The following is a 19,225-nucleotide window of genomic DNA, read 5'->3' as shown; positions in this document are numbered from 1 at the left end:
GATTGACAGGAAGCTGAACATGAGCCAGCAGTGTGCCCAGGTGGCCAAGAAGGCCAATGGCATCCTGGCCTGGATCAGGAACGGTGTGGCCAGCAGGTCCAGGGAAGTGATTCTTCCCCCGTACTCAGCGCTAGTGAGGCCACACCTGCAGTACTGTGTCCAGTTCTGGGCCCCTCAGTTCAGGAAGGATATTGAGGTGCAGGAGCAGGTCCAGAGAAGAGCAGCAAGGCTGGTGAAGGGACTGGAGCACAAGTCCTATGAGGAGAGGCTGAGGGAGCTGGGGCTGTTCAGCCTGGAGAAGAGGAGGCTCAGGGGAGACCTCATCACTCTCTACAACTCCCCGAAAGGAGGTTGTAGCCAGGTGGGGGTTGGTCTCTTTTCCCAGGCAATTCTCAGCAAGATTAGAGGGCATGGTCTTAAGCTGTGCCAGGGGAGATTTAGGTTAGATATTAGAAAGAATTTCTTTACAGAGAGGGTAATCAGACATTGGAATGGGCTGCCCAGGGAAGTGGTGGATTCTCCATCCCTGGAGGTTTTTAAGACGAGACTGGATATGGCAGTCAGTGCCATGGTCTAGCAACCGCAGCGGTAGTGGATCAAGGATTGAACTTGATGATCTTGGAGGTCCCTTCCAACCCAGCTGATCCTATGATTCTATGATCTGGGTGAACATGATATAGTTGGTGAAAATTACATAAATTATTGAAAGGAATGTTATGCCTTTCCAACAAAGGGTTCAAAACTCATTTGAATAAGGATCATATGGTTTTCCTACTTAAGACTTCCAGAAAGCCTCTTATCAAAATTTCTCATAAAAGACTCTTGAAGAAACTAAAGTAGATGTGAGACTTAAAAGGTTCTTACACAGATATCTAATTGGTTAAAAAGTAGGAGTGAAGGGATTGGGGTACTGTTCAGTCCTCACCAGGGAAGGGAGTCACCAGTACTGCACATAAGCGAGCCTGAAAATTGGATGAATTGTAAAGTGGTGTTTTCTTGATGGATCAGCAAGGACTGGTCCTAAATGTGGAGAATTATAGTAAATCTCTTACAAGACTGAGGGGCTGAGTGATAAACCAGTTTGTAAACTTCTATGTAGATAAATGTAGAGTAATGTAAGTGGAGAAAAATTTTGTAACTGCACATGTAAAATGATAGCTTCTGAGCTCAGTGTATTTCCATGCATAGAGACTCATATGAAACTATGAGTAGCATGGAAACAGTGGCGTTTGGTTGTTCAGCATCTTTCTTAATATGAACCCTATGGAGCTGAAGTCTTTGAAACCAACAAAAAGTGGTTCAAAATAAACAAAAGGTAGTGTTTTTTCCTGCAGTGTAGTCGGGCTGTGTGTGAAACATTGTGCTGCATTGGTGGAGGTTTACACGGTCTTACTGGGGAGCTGTACAAGCTCATGCAGAGAAACTGAAAATCACTAAACACATAGGAATCACATTTGAATCACATCCACTTCAGGAAGTCTCTGAGCTTGAAAATGGATAGTTTCTCAGAGAGTAGTAGAAAATACCATATATAATTGCCCTGCTTTTCATCTGCCCTGAGCACATGCTGTTGGCTGTTGTCAGAGTCAGGACACTAGAGCTCTAGTAGGTAAGGTTGTTATATAAGATTGTAGCTCTTCCTCAGAGTTTCAGGCTATGACTCATAGAGGTTAGTTCGTTCTTTTTGCGTCGGTAAGAATTAATTTTCTAAAGGGATGTCTAGTGTTTTCAGGTCATGTGGTCCAGGCAGAAGCAAATATGAATAGGACAATCTGCTGACTTGAAAGAAGCCTTTGGTCTTCCCTTAAAGGCCTTTGATTTTTCTCATATTGCTGAGAGGAAATCTTGGCCTCTAGTTTTCAAGATGGGCTGTGTTTAATCCTGTTATCTCTTCCTCCAGAAAGTAAGACTTGTGTTTATGGAAATATTTAGTACTCATGAATGCAAAAGCCTTAGTTGGAAGATTATTGCAAGTCACAGAATCATAGAATGGTTTGAGTTGGAAGGGACTTTAAAGATCATCTAGTTCAGCTCTCCTGCCATGGGCAGGGACAGCTACCACTAGGATAAGTTACTCAGAGCTCCATCCAGTCTGGCCTTAAATGTTTCCAGGGATGGGGCATCCACAGCTTCTCTGGACAAACGTCTCCAGTGTCTCAGAACCCTCACAGTAAAGTCAATAAATTAGAAGCCATGCAGCACAGAGGCTTAATACAAGATTTTAGTGTCTGTGTATGATTGACAAATACCACCTTTGGTTGAAGTCCTCAGTCATTCTAAAGGACCAAAGAGCAATTGTTAAGATGAATCTTTTGTTCCATACAGCAAAATCACACCTGTTTCAACAAATTCATCTACTCAACTCTACTCTCTGTTTCTTCATACCTGCTGTGGCAGTTGTTTCATAAATTAAATTTTCAATATCTGTGGAGAAATTTGTCACAAATAGGATTGTTCCCCATATTTCTTCTTTGAATTACTTAGCAAATAATTATTAGTTGCAATTGTCTTTGGCCAAATTAGAAACTGCAGATGAGAGAAAGCAACAAATAATGTTTTTGCAAACATTGTATTCTGTCCTGTCATTCCTGGGACATATTTTATTAATAAAATTTATGTAGGATTTAACTCCATATTCTCTCTATATCATGCCTAAGTACAAGAAAATGGCATGAAAAGTTAGCTGAAAAAGAACTTTCAGTGCCATCTTCTTTCTGTAAAATTGAATGCAAATACTTCAAAATATATTTAAGTGCATAAACAGTATTTAAAACATTATATATATAAAAATTATGATCAGAAAAGCTTAATTGCTTTACCAAGCATCATATTCTCTCTATTCTGATTTATCTATTTAATATCAGTTGGTATGTATGCCATGAGTCCTTAAATATTCTGAACTCCATACTGCATGATAGCAGATTTTTAGTTTGGGAATGTAGAGGAAAGAGCTAAAGAGCAAGATAAGTTTCATTACTATAAAAATCTAAAGATTAGATCATTGGAATTTTAAGATATTTCAGGTGAATGGAAAAGAGCCAAAGAAAAGAGGGAGGGAACAGCAGTATGGTCGCAACTAAAGGAATATTTCCTTATTGCTAAAAGATTTTCTGGTTTTTGTACATTGCTTAAACATTACTTTTCTAAATCCATTTTGATAAGGTGTACAGGTAACTAACACAGGAAACATATAGAGGGAAAATTGGTTGGGAAGAGAAGCAAGAAAGAAAAGAAAAGAAAGAATGAAAGAAAAAGGAAGAAACTTTCATAACTTTATCACACTGTATCTTACTGGTTTTATGATTAGAATAGGAAGTTGGGCAGGTGACTAATATTGGTGTTAGAAATGGGTTTATATTGCCCTGAATGGGAACCAGACTGAAAGCCTGAAACTGTTGCTCTCAAAGGGTCTAAGGGTGATGATCAAAAATGAAAAGATAATGCACTCTAGCCAGCCACATTGAAATTCCAGATGAAGCTGTTAGTGGGTTATTTTTGTCATGTGTACCAGAACTGTGGCTAAAAATGTTTAGAGCTGATTTGGGTGTCAATTATGTGAAGCTTGCCTTTACTTACTGTCTAGCAAAAGTCACATGCTGTCCTTTCAGCAAGAAATGGTAAGTAAGATGTGCTGCATTTATTTTGGGAAGAATAACTTTACATCAGAAAACAGAAAATTCATCTGTTTTTGTCATTTTAAATCTAGAACTGTTAGGTTTATCATTAGTAAATTTTGTATTTTGAGAATACTTAACACAGCCTGTGTGCAGTGTGATACTAATGATTGCTCTTTTTCCAAAAGACAGTGGATATTCATGGTTGGTTTTATTTTGCATGTAAAATTGGATGTATTTTCTCACTGTAGATGAATAAATATCAAAGAAGTAAAATTTCTCATTCTATCATGTGATAGGCCTTCCTGATAGGTGGCAGTATGGTGGCTGCTGGCTTTTCATGATGTGTCAGCCAATAGCATGGATAAGAAAAAGACCATTCATAAAATTGTTCAAAAATGCCGAGATTATTTTAAATGTATCTTTTCTGTATGTCCTACCAGTGTTTTCATTTCTTTCTGTGCTATCTTATTTTCTTTTTTGAAATTTTCCATCAGGCAGAGAGAGATAATGAAGTATGCTAATTTTTATTTCCATTCTCAGCTTTTTATTATATTCAATGGCCTAGCTACAGTGCTAAGCAGTTTTAAAAGGGAGCAGCAAATAAAGTAGTGAAGCACAACTACCTCCATGGTAATGGAATTCATTGTTTCAGTCACTAAGTATTGTAATTCATTAGAGACAGCTAATATAGTCTGAAAGGCTGAATTGTTACTTTTAAAACCAGTGAAAACCAATAAGCATAATTAAACTGCATTTTAATTTACTTCAGAAATACAAGCCTGGTCGATGCGATGATATTTTGAAATGGAAGCCACCCAGCCTGAACTCTGTTGATTTTCGTCTAAAGATAACAAGAATTGGTGGAGAGGGGTATGTAATCTCTTCCCTTTTTAAATTTATGACACTCGTGTGAATGTCCCTTAGCAGTTAATCTCTCCTCTGATATTTCTTGACACTTACTGGGGCTAAGCCTTTCTATATTCTCTAGACCTTGTTCATTCAAAATACAAGCAACTGTTGTAATTAGTGTTGTGCTGAAAACAATGGCAGATGTTTATAATGTAAATTTACTCATTCTTACATTAACTTTCATAAAATTTCTGACAAAAAGTCACGTTTGGAATTAGCACTAGCCCATATGTTTTTGAGAGTAGGCAGAGTGTATTAGCTTGAATTCTAATATAAAATAACTATTTTTCATTGATTTTATGCAAAATAATAACAACTTAAGCTTTCTTCTATTTCAGAATTGTGCACAGTGACAAATGGCATTTGTTTTCTTAGAGAAAAACAAAGTCTGACATTTTTACTCATTAGGCATTCATAGAATCATGGAATCAACTGGGTTGGAAAAGACCTCTGAGATCATCAAGTCCAACCCTTGATCCAACACCACCGTGGTTACTGGACCATGGCAATAAGTGCCACATCCAGTCTCATCTTAAAAACCTCCAGGGATGGTAAATTCACCACCTCCCTAGGCAGCCCATTCCAAAATTCTCTGGTATTATCTTTAAAAGCCATTAAAATCTTAGTCAAAAACACTGAGTTGTAATGGCAGTAGATGTGAAAATCTTGCATTGGTTCTACATACTATTTGCTTAGTTCAGTCACTGCACATATTAAATAGTGGCAATTTCCATGTTCTTTTGTGCCAGGGAGGGGAAGGGGAAGATTGAATCACTAGATTAAAGCTTGCTTTGGAAAAGATTTTGTTTAAAATGAAGTTAATTGATTTTTAGGTTATTTAGTCTTTTAACATCTGGGACTCAATTTCAGTTGACAGTGTGAAATACTGATATTTAGCTTTTCTTTTTCTTAGTGCCACAGGCAACTCAATATGATTAAACAATTAATTCATATATTTCTTGCATATTCCAGTGTCCTAATAATGGCCCATTTAACTTTAAGACATCTGCATGTCATGTTAATGAATATATTTGGTGAATAGAGAGAATCTTAAGGATATGGGATTTATTCTGCAAAAGGGACTCAACTGATAATGTCTCAGCATTTCAGGAGGTCAAAATTATCTGTTCAAATTATTTTATTTGAAAATGCAATGTTAAGTCCTCAGTAACAACATAGCGTTTTCAGAGAATATACAGGAATGTTTTAAGTTTTACTTCAGAAAATCAGCTCTTTACAAACATTTTATGCTTTTTTGGCTTTTATTTAAGTCATAGGATAATGTAATACAAAAGATTTATGTAAAAAAAAATTTAATTACTCATTATTTGATAGGAAGTTATTTTTATTACAGTATTCTTATTAGTTCTGCTGGAGTTTAGAAATATACAGTAGTAGCCTGTGATTCAGAAGCAAAACACAACATGTTTTTATTTCCCACTAATAAATGAGTATTGGTTGATTAGTTATGACTGTTTTAAAATACGCAACTGTCAGTGCTGTTGTGTTATGTTTAATATATTACATCATAGATTATGTGATTGGAACATGAAGAGGTTATAAAACATAAGCCAGCAAAAAACTATTTCTAAAAAGTTAGTAGCAATTAGTAGCAAGTTGTTAAAAGAATGGTTGATCCACTGTGGAATTGGAAAAGCTTTCAGAAAAGTTCTATCATATTTCAGCTATGTGAAAATCAGTGCATTGCTTATATTGTAGAAACAACTGCCTGAATTAGTCTGTAATTAATGGAATATTTAAATATGTGAGTGTTTATGCTGCTCTCATGTGCCTTAAAAAAGTCTTAGAAACCTGGTATTTGATAAAGTACAGTTATTTCAAGTAAGTTTCACTTCATCTCATATGACAGTTGACTGCTACTAGTAACATAAGTGCATTCATCCAACAAAAAGAAAAGTTAATGAAGTATGGAGTAGAAAATAATAACTTACTATTGTTGGGAGAGAGGTATTTATCTTAAATAATGACCTATGAAATAGTAGATTCTGCCCAATTAAACGCAAAAAGTGAATGAAACACTTCAGGTTTGCCTGCTTCAGTTTTTAATTTGGGTAAAATCTGAACTCATTTGACAAAACATGAGAATTATACAGATTTTGAAGTTGTTGACTAGGGTTTTAAAAGAAGCATCTTTAATTTTAGACTGTATAAAGACAGTTCCTGAGTTGTGAGTGCTGCCATAATAAAATGGGTGATTTGTGATATAACTAAAAAATCTGTTTTGATGAACTGAATGTTTTGCTACTGGCAATTCTAACATGAATTAGGCTTCCTGCCTCCTCCCACCACACTAAGATTAAAAGCAAGCAGTGATACTGTTTCAACTTTTTGGGTAAAAAAAGCTTTCTTCTTCAGTAATCTGAAATCACAGCATTACAGAATGGGTAAGGTTGGGAGGGACCACAGTGGGTCATCTTGTCCAGTCTCCCTGCTAAAGCAGTGACATCTCAGAGCACATGGCACAGACAGTTCTTGAATATCTCCAGTGAGGGAGACTCCACAACCTCTCTGGGCACAGACACCCGCACAGTAAAGTTCTTCCTCACATTCTACTGGAACTTCCTGTGCATCAGTTTCTGCCCATTGCCTCTTGTCTGATTGCTCAGCACCACCAAGAAGAGCCTGGCTCTATCATCTTGACACTCTCCCTTGAGATACTTGTAGACATTGATGAGGTCCCCTCTCACTGAGTATCTTCTTGTTACTGAACAAGCCCAGCTCCCTGAGCCTTTCCTCACAAGAGGGATGCTCCAGTCCCTTAATCATCTTTGTTGCTCTCCACTGGACCCACTCCACGTGTTCCATGTGTCTCATGTACTGAGGGGTCCAGAGCTGGACACAGCACTTCAGATGAGGCCTCACTAGGGTTGAGCAGAGGGGCAGGATCGCCTCCCTCAAACTGCTGGCAATGCTTTTTCTAAGGCCCTCCAGGATACCCTTGGCCTTCTTGACCACCAGGGCCACTGCTGGCTCATGGACAGCTTGTTGTCCACTAACGCCCTCAGGTGCTTCTCTGCAGAGCTGCTTTCCACCAGTACCCCAGCAGGTACTGTTGCCCAGGGTTATTTTTCCCCAGGTGCAGGACTCTGCATTTTCCTTTGTTGATCTTTAGTTGGTTCCTCTCTGCCCATCTCTTCAACCTGTCGACTCTTCTGAAGGGCTGCACAAAATTCTGAGGTATCAGCCACCCCTCCTAGCTTGGTGTTGTCAATGGACTTGCTGAGGAGGCATCTGCCTCTTTGTCCAAGTCATTGATGAATAAGTTGGAACAATACTGGGCCCAGTACCGAACCTTGGGGACACTACTAGTGACAGGCCTCCAACTGGACCCTGTGCCACTGATCACTACCCTCTGAGATCTGCTATTCAGATGGTACATTTGTCAGGCATTTGACAGCAGAGTAATACAGATGTGACTAAAGTACTGTAACTGAATTTGTGTGTTGTTTTGGCACAGTTAAGCAAGTAATATTTACGGAAGTAGAAGGTATGCCATTGTATTGATCTCTTACTGACAAATGAGGAGCTGAAGTTAAAGTATTGATCTCAAATACTTAACAGCTTGAAATAATGGAAACGGGTTGTCTGTAATTTCCAATTCCTCAGTTCTGATTTACAGGCTCATCTTTAAAACTTGAAATGCAGACAGCTAAACCTGTGCTACAGTTGTGTGTGATCTTATCACAGCTTACAGCCTGGGCAGTAGTGATACAGACTGAACCTGTATTGCAAAACTCCAACCATTAAGCCCTTGTATTTATAGTTACCTGCTCACTCAAATAGTGAAAAAAGCATATAGGAGCATTATTTATTCAGCAGCATGAGATTAGAGCTCTGTCAGCTGTTGGACATGTCTTTTAGCTAGCATATGTAATTGAGATCCTGAACAATTGTAAACAATCTTGTGCATTTTTCATCTGAATACAAGAGTTACCTCTAGGGAGTTTGCCAGATTTTAGTCAATATGGTTATTTTCCATCTACGTAAATTCCCCTGTGTTTTCAGTTGAGCACTGCCATCCACAGATTAGTGTACAATAGAAATGTTAACTGCGAAATAGCTGCTGTTTCACCCCAGATGTAGTTCAGTTACGGATGAATGACCAATTGTTTTTATCTAGGGTTCAGTTATTTCACTATTGATATTGGAGGGAGTTTTGCCATTGAATTAGAAAGAGGTATTGGGATTACGATCTGTGAAGTATTTTTAGAATAAGCCCTATAAAGATGAAGATCTCATAACAAAGAGTAAACATAAAGAAAAGAGATACTACTGCATCCCAAAGAAAGGCAAGGTTTCTGTAACCTCAGTAAACTAATACCAACACTCCTGTTCAGTGCACATACTTGAAAGAAATTGCATTATTGCACCTTACTGAGTTACAGCTGATCAGCTGAGCCTTGGTAATTGTCCCCTGTGTATTATCATAGTCCAACCTTTCCAAGTGTCAGGATGATGGTTAGATTAACTCTTTTTATGTTGTGTTTGCAAGAATTTCAGCTTATGCTCTCTCTCAGTCTCTTCTCATTGCATCAAAACAGTTACTTTTAGTTAAAAAAAACCAAAACCAAACCAAACCCTAAAACCAAACACACAAGCTCTCCAATAACAAACAGAAACTGATTAAATCAGCTAAACAGGAGAGTACTTCATTGTTTGTCTCTGGTAAAACACTTCTTTTTCATTTCAGGTTTACTAGTATAATGTTCTCACGTAAGCAATGCAAAGTGATTATATAACAGTACCTTGTATTTTTCCTAAATTATGATGATACTCACAGAAAATAAAACAAGAGGGACTTAAACACATTAACTCTATTTCCAAATAACCTACAAGTTAAACAACCCTATCAGAAGAGAATGTGGAGGATATTTAATTGCTGTGTGCAGCATCTCACTTATATTAGAGAGAAGACTACTTTTAAATAGTAGAGATGCTTTTTCTCAAAGTGTCTGCTTCTAAGTATATTTCTTTAAATAAATAAAAAACCCCAAACTGACTCTGAGTCTTATTTAAATGTCACAAATATCAACTGAAAATGCCACATAGTGCCAGATTTCTGGTAGCTTCCATAACTAGAATTTCTTAAATGTCCATGCTTCCTTTTACAGATTTTTAATTAGCCTGTGCAACTCCCTTGGTTTTATCTGAATCAGAGATGCTAAAATCAAATTACAAGCAAAGTTTTGGGTTTGTTGGTTGTGAATTAGTATCTTAACTGAGTCGATTTGTTACCATTTCAAATCACAGGATAATATTATATAGTATCTTGAAGTATTGGAAAGCATCAAGGATTTTACTCATCTTCTAAGATATACTCCTCTTTTTAAAAAAGTTAGTAATCTGAAGTAGACATGCACTATTTGCAAGTGTCAAGTCTGTATTACCTTTTTTTTTTACTGTATCTGTGATTAACTAGACCACATGGGGGAAAAAACCAAACAAACAGTATTTAGGCAAAGTTCTGGTTATCTTGGACATTGTCAAGTAATAAAAAATGGGAGATAAAACACAGTACATTCAAGGACAGTGGGGGCTTAAATTCTTGGATACATTGGTAATTACAAATCAACAACAAGATACAGATATCACGACTACAGGCAAGTGGATGTTTTCTTTTTTTTTTTTTTGGAACTGATCTTCTCTTTTTGTTTTGTAAACTAGAAAGGACTGGGGTTGAAGGAAAGCTGGAGCTAATTCAGAATGCCACCATTGGCCTTGCGATGGAAACTGGTAGACAAACATTTTACCTAGGTGCTATGCTGTAAATATTTATGTTATATTGCTTATAGGAGGATATTAAAATCTTTTTGTAAAGCTTCAGGTTTTAAAAACTATTTTCAAACTAAGGATTTGAATCTAACCTCTATTTGTGCTCTGATACACCAAGCATAATGTTGTACTTTCCACAACTAATACTAAGGATGCTCTTGGAATTTCTAATGTTGGATTTCAAAAATGAACTCAGCCTCATCTTTTTATATGTTCGAGTGGCAGCCTTGGGCAATCTCCATCTGTCAGATGATTATTCTACTTTAGCTACTCATTTCTCCAGATTTTTAAAAGCTTTGCCTCATATCATCCTAAAATTATCTGTACGATTGCAAATTAGGATGTAAATGTAGCCTTGTATGTTTTATAGACCCTGTTCCTTTTTTTGAACTAGCTGCTGCCTTAGTCTTTCCAGTTGCTCATGTAAGCTATCATAATGATTATCCACTCTGTTAAAGATCCACTTCTATCTCTAAGTGAGATAAAGAAAAGCTCCCAGATACCACATCTTTAAAATTTTCTTATCTCCCATGTACTTCTCTCTCCTAATTTACATTTGGATTGATATTTTATTCCTATTTGGCCCTGTAGCTTAGGTTTCTTGCTACTTGTGAATGTCGAAATGGAGGACTGATGCCACTCCCAGCTAAACAACTGTAAGGTGGTATAATCTGAGAGAAGTGAGAGAAGCAGGCAGTGGAGAAATTATATTGGACTTCAGAATTGTTGGCTTTGGCTTTTTCAAGGAATAGAGGTAGTATCCCGTGGCAGGTCCCGTGAATTGCAGAGGCAGCTGGTTGATCTTCAAGGACAGCCTCCTCAAAATGCACAAGGACATACTTTTCCCTATGCAAAAAGACAAGCAGGTATGGCAGACAGGTACAACTTGCTCAAATTTTTAAAGTGAACTCATCCAAGCAATGAAATGTGTGGAAGCTGTAAACAGTGATAGACCTCCATGGAGAACATAAAAACAATGTTTAGGTGTAGAAGGAAGGAATTAGGAAAGCCGTAACTCAGCTGGAGTTGTGGGTAAGTCAATGATGTCCACAAGTACCTTGGTAATGAAAGGAAGACTTAAAGAAATGGTGTGATGCTGATGCAGCACTAGAGAGTGAATAAGATACAAAAGAGCTGAGGGTACACACTGCCGCTGTTGCATTGGTCTTGACTGGCAAGGTCTGCTCTTAGGCTTTTCTCATGGCAGGGTGCTGGGAAACTGGGTGAGGAAGTTTAAGGTAGGGACTACTTAAGCAAACTGGACCTCAGGGTACTGGAAGGCAAAACTTTGAAACTGGGGCAACAGTTAGCCCTTGTGGCAAAGACAGTGGAGTAGATGAGTCTTTGCCTCTATTTGGCATTTGTGAGACCGCATCTGGAGTACTGCATCGTGTTTTGAGCTCCCCAGTTTGATGAAGACATTGATGTGCTGGAGCAAGTCCAATGGAGGGCCTCCAAAACAGTGGGGGGATTGGAGAACATTACATACAAAGAAAGAGAGAGAGAACTGGGTTTCCTCTGTCCAAATAAGAGAAGGCTGGATAATACTCTACTGCTGTTTACTACTCCCTAATGGCAGGTTATAGGGAAGATGACGCCACATTGCTCAGAGGTTCATGTTGCAAAAATGAAAATCAAAGGACACAAATTTTAGGAGGACAACAGGAGAAACAGTGTGAGAAAGACCAAACACTGTAGTGGTCTGGGAAGCTGTGGAGGCTTCATCTTCAGAGGCACTCAGAAATTAACTGGATATGCCTGTGAACAACCTGATGTAACTTGAGCATGAGGCAGATGTCTTGAGCATGAGGCAGATGACATGCAAAGGTCCTTGCCAATCAGAATTACTCTAAGCTTATTTTCAGATCAGATGTTAAATATTTTGCAAATCATATGAAACTTAGACATTTAACTACTACATATTTTAAAACATTTTTTTCTTTCTTCATGCTTTCCTTACTGTAAATGGAGATTTTTCAGAATACTCACTGTACATGTATTTAAAAAGACAGTTGTCTTTTTTGAGAAGATTTTTGAGTTGCAAAGTAAAATAGCATCCATTATTCATAAACAGGAATTTGATATTGTTCTTTGTTATGTGCTGTAAAGGTTGGCCAGATACATAATTTAAGCACCGTCTAATTTAAATAAGGATGATAAATGTTCATCTTCCTTTTGCTATAGCTTGAACAGTAGATATGCTGCTCTCAGACTTACTGAAACTCAGATGTGAACATATTTTTCTTTTTCACCAGTACATATAAACTTTTTAAATTACAGGACTTATTACAGAGTGTTTGTGAACATCCTGGTCAAAGTACTTTAAATGGATTTTAGAAATTGGTGTGAGCTTATTTGAAATACATTTTTTGCATTTTTGTGTGTAGTGACTATTTGTTCTTCTTCAAACAAGGGATATTTTCTAGATTTTGTGAGCATGCCTTGAATGGAACTTTAATGTAGAATATTTTTTCTCCATTAATTGTTTATAGTGTGAATTAATATTCAGTTGCTTGGGGTTTTTTTGAAGTGTGTGTTTGTGTTTCGGTTTTGTTTGTTGCTTAATGAGATTTTATAGTCTATTTTTTGGGTTTACAGATTAGTACATTTGAAACCATGTTTGGAAGAGAGCATTATTATAGAATTATTACAGATCTGAAAAATAAGTATTTTTCCATGGTGTTTGGAATTAAAGAAACAATTGTGAGAACGAGTCCAGAGGAGGTCACAAAGATGATCAGAGGGCTGAAACACCTCTCCTGTGAAGACAGACTGAGAGAACTGGGAGGGATTACTGACAAGAGCAGGTAGTGATAGAACAAGGAGAAGTGGCTTTAAACTGAAAGAGGAGAGGTTTAGACTAGATATCTGGAAGAAACTCTTTATTGTGAGCGTGGTGAGGCACTGGCACAGGTTGCCCAGAGTAGCTGTGGATGCCCCATCCCTGGAAGTGTTCAAGGCCACGTTGGATGGGGTTTTGATCCACCTGGTCTAGTGGAAGGTGTTTCTGTCCATAGAGGGAGGGTTGGAACTAGATCATCTTAGGGTCCCTCCTAACCCAAACCATTCTGTGGTTCTATGGAACGTGCATTTAAGGGAAAAAACCTCAGCTCAGATGAATTCCTTGTGTGCTGTGGTATATTTTAAAGAAGAATAAAGCAAACTAAAAGGGAAAATAAATTATCACCATGGTAGAGTAGAGCAAACAATCTGGACAGGCAAAGATACTGTACATGTTTCTACTCTTCATCAGTCTTACTCTGAGCATCTTATTACTTAATTTTCTGATAATGCCAAACTCACAAATCATAAAAGAACAGATATAAGTACTAAATAATGAATATATTAAAGATAAAAATAATTCATGACAGTTTGAGTTCCAAGAGTACCATTCTGTTTACTTTGATACCATCAGAATGTTTTGAAATTGGTTTAGGAATTAGGAGCCTAGCTTTTCGTGTCTTCCTGAATTCACGAGTACTTAGGAATCAGCAAAATGTGTCAACAAAATAAATGACCCTGATGCAGATTGTTTGCATTTCTGCCATGACAGTGTTATCAATATGGTATGCATGCAACTGTGGGCTTTTAAAATACTGGGAGATTATCAGCAGTTTCACCTTCCCTCTTTGATAATGAAAACAAACTCTTGGTACACATGCTTATCTTACAACTTCAGAGACATTAGAAAGGAAATCGACTTAATTATTTTTCAGGATAATTATCTCTGGTTTTGTAGGGATTCAAGTTGTGATGATTGATTTAAAATATATATATATATATACACGTATGTGATGATTTTTTAAAAATTAGCATTTTAAGGAACATTTGCGTTTTGAGAAAATAAATTGGATTTTTGGTGTCTGTTTAACGACTTAGGATCTGCCTTAGGCTTGGTAATTCACACTTGCTGTCCTTTTAACTAATACACAGCTTGTAGCTTTTTTTCTGGTAAAAGATGCTTATCCTATCATAGAAAGATATTAAAATCAGGCTAGAGGTGCATGTATCTGTCTGTGGGAGACTGTTTTGCATAATTGAGGCCTAATGAGTCAATGGTAATGGAGATCCACATTGTTACTTACATAAGCAATAGGGAAAAGAACAGTAAGTGTGAGGTGTAGAGCTTGTGTGCATACTGCACTTTGACTGGGAATTTGTAGAAAGCATTTAATAGTTGTCAGTAGAGTTTTGTTTCCATCTAACAATAGATGTAAGCACGTCATCCTTCTAGAGGGTCTTAAAAAGGCCAAAATTCCTTATTTTCATGCTCTTTATGCTCGCTTGCTTTTTACAAAGCAGTCTTATGACAGTGAGCGTGATACACAAACACGGTTTTGTGCTGAATTCTATTCTGAAATGAACTTCAAGGCTTGTATCTTAAACACAAGAATATATGTACATTCACAGGAGCTACTTCATTTTTAGCATCGTTGTATGTGTGAGAAATAAGCCTTTGTTTCAGCTTTGAAGCCTAGATTTCCTAGATTGTAAGCTGGTTCAGCTTCATATGAAATGAATCAGAATTTTTTATTTATAAATATATATACCTATATGCATATGTGTGTGTATACACACACAGGTGACAGCTGCTACTTTGTTATAAAATTAAAAAGAAAAACAGAATTGTAAAAGAATCACATTGTATGTTATGAATCAAAACAACTCTTTTCTTCCTCATATTTCCATATGGAAACCCTATCCACCTTTTGTCATACTTCCTAATTTATAAGCTTATCCATTTTATTAAATCAGACTTTTCTATTTCTGATTTTTAACTCTTTTCATACAAGTATATTTCTTAACTGGACATTCTCCACTTATTTTTGATATTTTACTGCTTTATATGTGGTTTTAAGTGCCTTGGTTTCATGGTTTTAAACTAGGTAAATAACTAATTCTGCATCTGTACTCCACCAACCAATGTTCCATCACTGGCTTATGAATGGTAGAAAAGTTGGATATGACTAATAGAGAAGCAAATGCCAGTGTGTTGCTCTGCTTTGTATGTATAAGCTGAATAATTTTTTAATTGCCTAACTGCAATTAAAGTTTATGTCTGTGAAGATAAAAAGGCATTTTGAAGAATTGGGGGAGATGTTAAGAGACAATTCTAATGTTCTTGAAAGATCAAAAGCATTATTATTCCAATGCTAGTCATCCTATACAGATCTGAAAAATAAGTATTTTTCCACGGTGTTTGGAATTAAAGAAACAATTGTTGGAACGAGTCCAGAGGAGGCCACAAAGATGATCAGAGGGCTGGAACACCTCTCCTGTGAAGACTGTGAGGTCTCTCAGACCTCCCAGCCTCTGAGAGGTGTGACAATAAGAAGTTTTTGCTACAGAATTTTAACTAGGTCGCTATTACATGCTCCTCAAAAGCAATGCATGTATCTGTATCAATTTTCAAGATGGGGAAAAATGAATTCTGAAGTGAAGAGAAAACTCTCAGGGCATCATTGTGTGTTAGTAAGAAAAGGACAGTCCTCAGCTGTACCCAGCAGATGGCATTTTTCCCCCTTATGACAACTAAATATTTTCAAAGCTATAATCTTTGGCTATTTTCATACTTAAAGCCTTTTTTTCCACAAAGTATTAAAAGATTGCACTGTGAGCAAATATTTATCAGTGGATTATAAATGAAATATAATGTATATCTCTAATTATAGGATAGAGAAGATTGGAATGAGGAGAGTGAAACTAGATAGTGAATTTGATTATTTTATTTTTTCCCTCTCAAGTCTGCATATCAAAACCATCATTTGCACAGATGTTTATAAAAGCACTTCACTCTTTTGGTGAATGTTAAAGCATCAAATCTCAAATTATCAGTTTCTTAGTCTTTTTACTTAGGAGTACAGAATTCTGCATGACAGTGGATATTCAGTTGTAGGAGATTGCTGGATTTGTGGAATAGAGCAAGACAGGTAGACTCACAAGTGAATTGGATATCTCTTAATGAAGGTTCTGAACTGTTATGTCCCCTCCAGAAGGGGAAATCTGCTATGGACATGGTTAACTCTTCTCAGCTAATGCATCAATAACACTTCTGACTTGTTGATTTCTGATTAAAATTACCTTTACACACTTCTGATTCAGGACTCACTGTTGATCGTTCTGCTCTTATTCAAGAAAAGAAGCAGAAATGGCTCTCAAGTCTTACTGAGCAAGGTGTTTGTGCTTGGTTTCTGCACAGTACTCACTTTGATAAAAATCTTCACACATTACTTATGTGTTAAGAAAATTATGTTTCAAAAGATGAATTCTGTATCATGATAAACTAGAATAATGTTTTGGTTTAGAAGAGACAATGGTACAACAAGCAAATGCTTTCTTCCACTTAAGATAGGTCAGAAATACAGCTTGTTTTAATAGCAGAAGTATTAAGCTTCAGTTATTTGAAATATATCACCAAAATGAGATATTCAGAAGTGATCATTTTTCTCTTTTGTTCAGCCATATAATAAGATATGACGAATGGTTTCTGCATGGGGATAATTTCTCTGTTGTTTACCTTAGTTTCTCTCTCATATTAAAAATAAGAGGAAGCTATTACACAGTTAATTTTTTTCATATATCATATACCAGTTGTTTCTTTGTAATATATGGAGGAATTTTCCATGTGTCTTCTGAAGATGATATCCTGCCTTTTTCAGAGATAAAGTTAAGATTCTTTGATGTTATTTGGCTGGCAAATTTTTGTGGTTTGATAGAGCCTCTGTTGTGAAGGCATGCCTATGTCCAGACTGTGGCCAAAGGAGTGTCCAGTGTTTTACACTTGTAAAACACTTCCATTTGAGTAAAAAAAAAGCATGGCATAGCCTGTACCAATTACTTAAAAACTTAGAGTGTTGACAGGTTTACTGGACAAGCCTGAGGAAGAGATATGAACCCTAACGACTGCAGAAAAGAACTAATATTGAAGTTATACAGCATTGTCTGTTCTGCTGCTTTCCACTGTACAGACTGAGGAGCATTCATTTCCCAAAGGATTTTATGCAGCATTTGGTCCAAATTTTTGTGTTTGTTGCTGAAAGCTACGTTATGAAACTAATGACTCTTTTATAACGGAAGTTTCATACCGAATGGTTTTTAAACAATCCAGAAATGCATAACATAAAGATGCTATAGATGTAGATTTTGCAAAGTTGCTTCTCTTTTGCATTTTTTTACCAAGTTAATATTTAAACAGTGCGATCTAGTTACTTACTCTTGTTTCATGCAGAAAATATATCTCTGCTATTGCTCAACCTGAATTACTTCTTTGATTCACTCAGTTTGAATTCATATGAACTTATTGCAAAACAAAGTGCATAGAAGATGTTTCTGACAGAAAAACTGGTATGGATATGACAAAAGGGCAAGAATTTGGTAGTTATTTAAAGTTAATTTCTCTGATGTAATAGCTCCAGAATCACAATTTTTTTCTTTTAACTTACAAAAAATGAACTGAGTTTCTGGGGTTCTAAAACAGCAACTCTGCCAACAGAGAAGTTGGTGGGTTTCTAAAGCTCTAAATCAGCAATTCTATCAACAGAGAAGTTGGCAGGTTTGTTTCATTTTTTGTGACAAAGTCTCATCCTTAAGTTTAATCAACAAGGGGACTTGAAAAGACAGAAATACAAAAGTTATGGAATGATATTAGCAGTGGGAAAGGTAACTTGAAGGAAGAAGCAGGGTGGAGGAAACCTAATTCTACATAACTTCCTCCTCTACCCTCATTTTAGATAATCTGTAATTTATTTATTGCTAGCTATGGCAGCTTTCTACTCAAGTTTGATATACATAAAACTAACAACAGAAACACCCTTAACCCCCATAACTCTGAGTTTCTGTACGTGCCAACCAATTTTCTGTATAAGCAAAACTACTAATAAGCTTAGAGAAAGGTGGGTTTTATTAAAAACCTATGAATGAAGAAAGGATAATGTATAGTGAGAATAACTGCAGTCATTTCAACTGCAGTGCAAACAGACTAGCTTGGACCTACAGAACTGGCTGGGATATTGGGGCAATTGCAGAAAATCTGTTTGTGCCATGTGTGCAAGCTTGAGAAAGTTGAGAGTTGCGAAATTTTTTCTTACCCACAAGCTCTCAAGGAGAAGATTGCACACTCTTTTCTCCCTCAGACTAGTTTAGCCAGGGTATCTTCATAAAACATTAATAATGATCAAGAATTCTCTAACTTGTCTAAAACCACTTTTTGTATTCTGGTCCTAAGGAAAACAATTCACTTTTCCTTTCTCTTAGTTTTCAAATGTCAAATACAATAATTACATTCTGTCTTAGCTTTAAGTGATTTATACCAGAATGAAATGCCTGTTTACTGTTTGATAATAAATCTTCTTCGCCATAATAACAAGGTGGTGTTGAAAGTAGCTTCAAAAAAGGAATGGCCTATTTAATTTTTAAACAGATAAAGGATTCCTCTGAAGGAACAATTGAAATTTGATTTTGCAGCATTTGTATTAATTGTTGTCTGATAGCTATTTTTCTACTGTTTCAGGAAGGTGTGTGCATATAAATTTAACCTAGAGTTAATTCTTTTTCTGTGCATTTTAAATCAATCATGGATAAGTCTTCTTCCAGTGTAGGTGTTGCATGTGAAAAATTAAAGCAATATTCTGAATTTGAAATGAAATATTTAGACCAAAAAGAAGCAGAATTGCAGAAACTGTCAATGTAATCCCATTGTCACTAATCTGTGCATGTAAAATGTAGCAGAGGAATGTCCAAAAGAAATTGAATTCCTCCAAAAAGAGTTGTTCCCAGGGGCTTTGTTGGGACAGGTAGACCCAGAGCACAGATCTGTAATAACTGAGTAAACAGAATAACTTCGACCACTCCTCAGTTGCAATTGTTTTAAGAAACAAGATTGTAAAAGAAGATAAGAGACACACAGC

The 19,225-nt window shown here is 36.6% G+C and overlaps 1 protein-coding gene across 1 annotated transcript in view; it reads left to right on the top strand.

Moving 5' to 3' along the window:
- The window catches only part of RNGTT (RNA guanylyltransferase and 5'-phosphatase), a 174,203-nt gene that overhangs the window by 110,268 nt on the left and 44,710 nt on the right, over positions 1-19,225 (top strand). Inside the window, exon 12 of the mRNA XM_017825292.1 lies at positions 4,387-4,487. Within this exon, the coding sequence (XP_017680781.1) occupies positions 4,387-4,487 (101 nt within the window). The remainder of the gene's footprint in view (positions 1-4,386; positions 4,488-19,225) is intronic.

The sequence above is a fragment of the Lepidothrix coronata genome, unplaced genomic scaffold (assembly GCF_001604755.1).
Source record: "Lepidothrix coronata isolate B3197 unplaced genomic scaffold, Lepidothrix_coronata-1.0 Scaffold4, whole genome shotgun sequence".
Classification (NCBI taxonomy): domain Eukaryota; kingdom Metazoa; phylum Chordata; class Aves; order Passeriformes; family Pipridae; genus Lepidothrix; species Lepidothrix coronata.
This window is presented reverse-complemented; position numbering and strand designations above follow the sequence as displayed.